Below are 1,526 nucleotides of genomic sequence, written 5' to 3'. Positions count from 1 at the left end.
CCAGTTGCTATCTGTACCAATGTACAACCTGGTCTAGCCAGACTTGCTACCCTCACTCTTCACTCCCTACCACTGGGATCTTCCAGGCGGGCAGGCCCCACGCAGACCCTCCTCACCTTGTCCAGGGTCATGTCCGGGAGCGGGGCGGTGTCCGCGCCCACCCTCTCCTGCTCCGACACGGGATCCGAGGCCGGGTAGCCGCAGAGCGCCAGCAGCTCTTCAAGGGGCATGTCGCTGCTCTGAGGGGACAGCACTCCACTGGGGGCCTGCTCGGGGCTCTGTGCCCGTCACCCCCCCAGCAAGCCCACATGGAAGCCCCACCTCCACCGAGCCCTGGCCCAAGGGCTCTGTCAAAACCCCCAGAACAAGTGCCGGGGCGGAGGCAGCTGTCCCCACAGGTCCCAGCCAGCAAGCAGAAGCCTGGGTCTGCCTCCACCCACAGCGCCTACCAGGTCGGGAGGGGGACCACCAGGGCCACCAGGAGGGCCCTGGCTGCTCCCCACCCCAGAGGACAGGAAGGAAAGAGGAGAGCGCCTTGATTAAAGAGGAAGAGATGTGTGTCAAATCTGGTCCCCACTACTGGTGATGAGCACTCTTGTGTACAGATGGAGAGCAGTGAGGGGGCACCCATTCCAGGCAGCAGGGGCAGTGAGTCAGGCCCTGCTCCAACCTGAGCCCAGCACCACCACTGCCCAACCTCAAGGCAAAGCTTCCAAACAATGCAATATGGACAAACAAATGGGGCATCTAGTCTCGGCAGAAGTACGCAAGGATGGCAAGACTTCGTCTTACAGACTTTGGACACGTCGTCAGGAGAGAAGGACGTCATATTTGGTAAGGTCGAGGGGCAGTGAGAGAGAGGAGGTCCCTCACGGAGATGGATGGACACAGTGGCTGCAGCAGTGGGCTCAGCAGAGGAACAGTTTTTGGGGGGGCTGGGGGGCGGGGTAGCGTCTTGTCCTGTGGTGCTCAGGGGTGCTGTGGGCCGGAACCGAATGGATGGCACCCAAGAACAACTCTCCGCTCTGCTTTCAGCCAATGTCCCTTGTTCCACGTCCTCTTCTGAATCGGGCCTGAACCTCTGGCTGCGCCCTGTCGACGCACTGCTGCAGCCCTTGTTGGCTGGGTTCAGTACAGTTCCACTTGCACGTGCTATCAACGATGCGATTCTAGAGTCCGAGCGTCCCTGGGGTCACCTTTCTTTGGCGTGAGTACAAATAGGGCTTTCTTCCTATCCGCTGGACAACTAGCTGTTTCCCAAATGTCCTGCCATCGACAAGTGGAGCCGGAACCGAGTCAATGGCAACCACAAAGTCACCACAAAGGGAGAGACCGCACCAACCTCTTCACCTGTCTGCCAACTTCCATTCATGCTGGCCCGAGGCCTGAGCACACCTCTCCTGGACATTTCCCCGCCGTTCTCAGGGTATCAGCACTGCTCCGTTCACCGGGGGCTCCAGGGGCAAGGAAGCCAGCATGCTGGACCCCAACCCAGTCTCATCCAACTGCCCCTCCCCTGGGCAGCA

General features: G+C 60.4%; 1 protein-coding gene across 3 annotated transcripts in view; it reads right to left on the bottom strand.

Moving 5' to 3' along the window:
• Positions 1-1,526, bottom strand: part of MIER2 (MIER family member 2) — a 10,160-nt gene that overhangs the window by 4,950 nt on the left and 3,684 nt on the right. For all 3 annotated transcript variants that reach the window (XM_045300188.1, XM_045300187.1, XM_030888338.2), the window contains one exon: positions 117-239. In XM_045300188.1, the coding sequence (XP_045156123.1) occupies positions 117-239 (123 nt within the window). The remainder of the gene's footprint in view (positions 1-116; positions 240-1,526) is intronic.

Source organism: Echinops telfairi, unplaced genomic scaffold (assembly GCF_000313985.2).
Source record: "Echinops telfairi isolate 266 unplaced genomic scaffold, ASM31398v2 ScPeMD7_7459;HRSCAF=8497, whole genome shotgun sequence".
Classification (NCBI taxonomy): domain Eukaryota; kingdom Metazoa; phylum Chordata; class Mammalia; order Afrosoricida; family Tenrecidae; genus Echinops; species Echinops telfairi.
The sequence above is the reverse complement of the archived record's forward strand: the minus strand, read 5'-3'. Positions and strand labels throughout refer to the sequence as shown.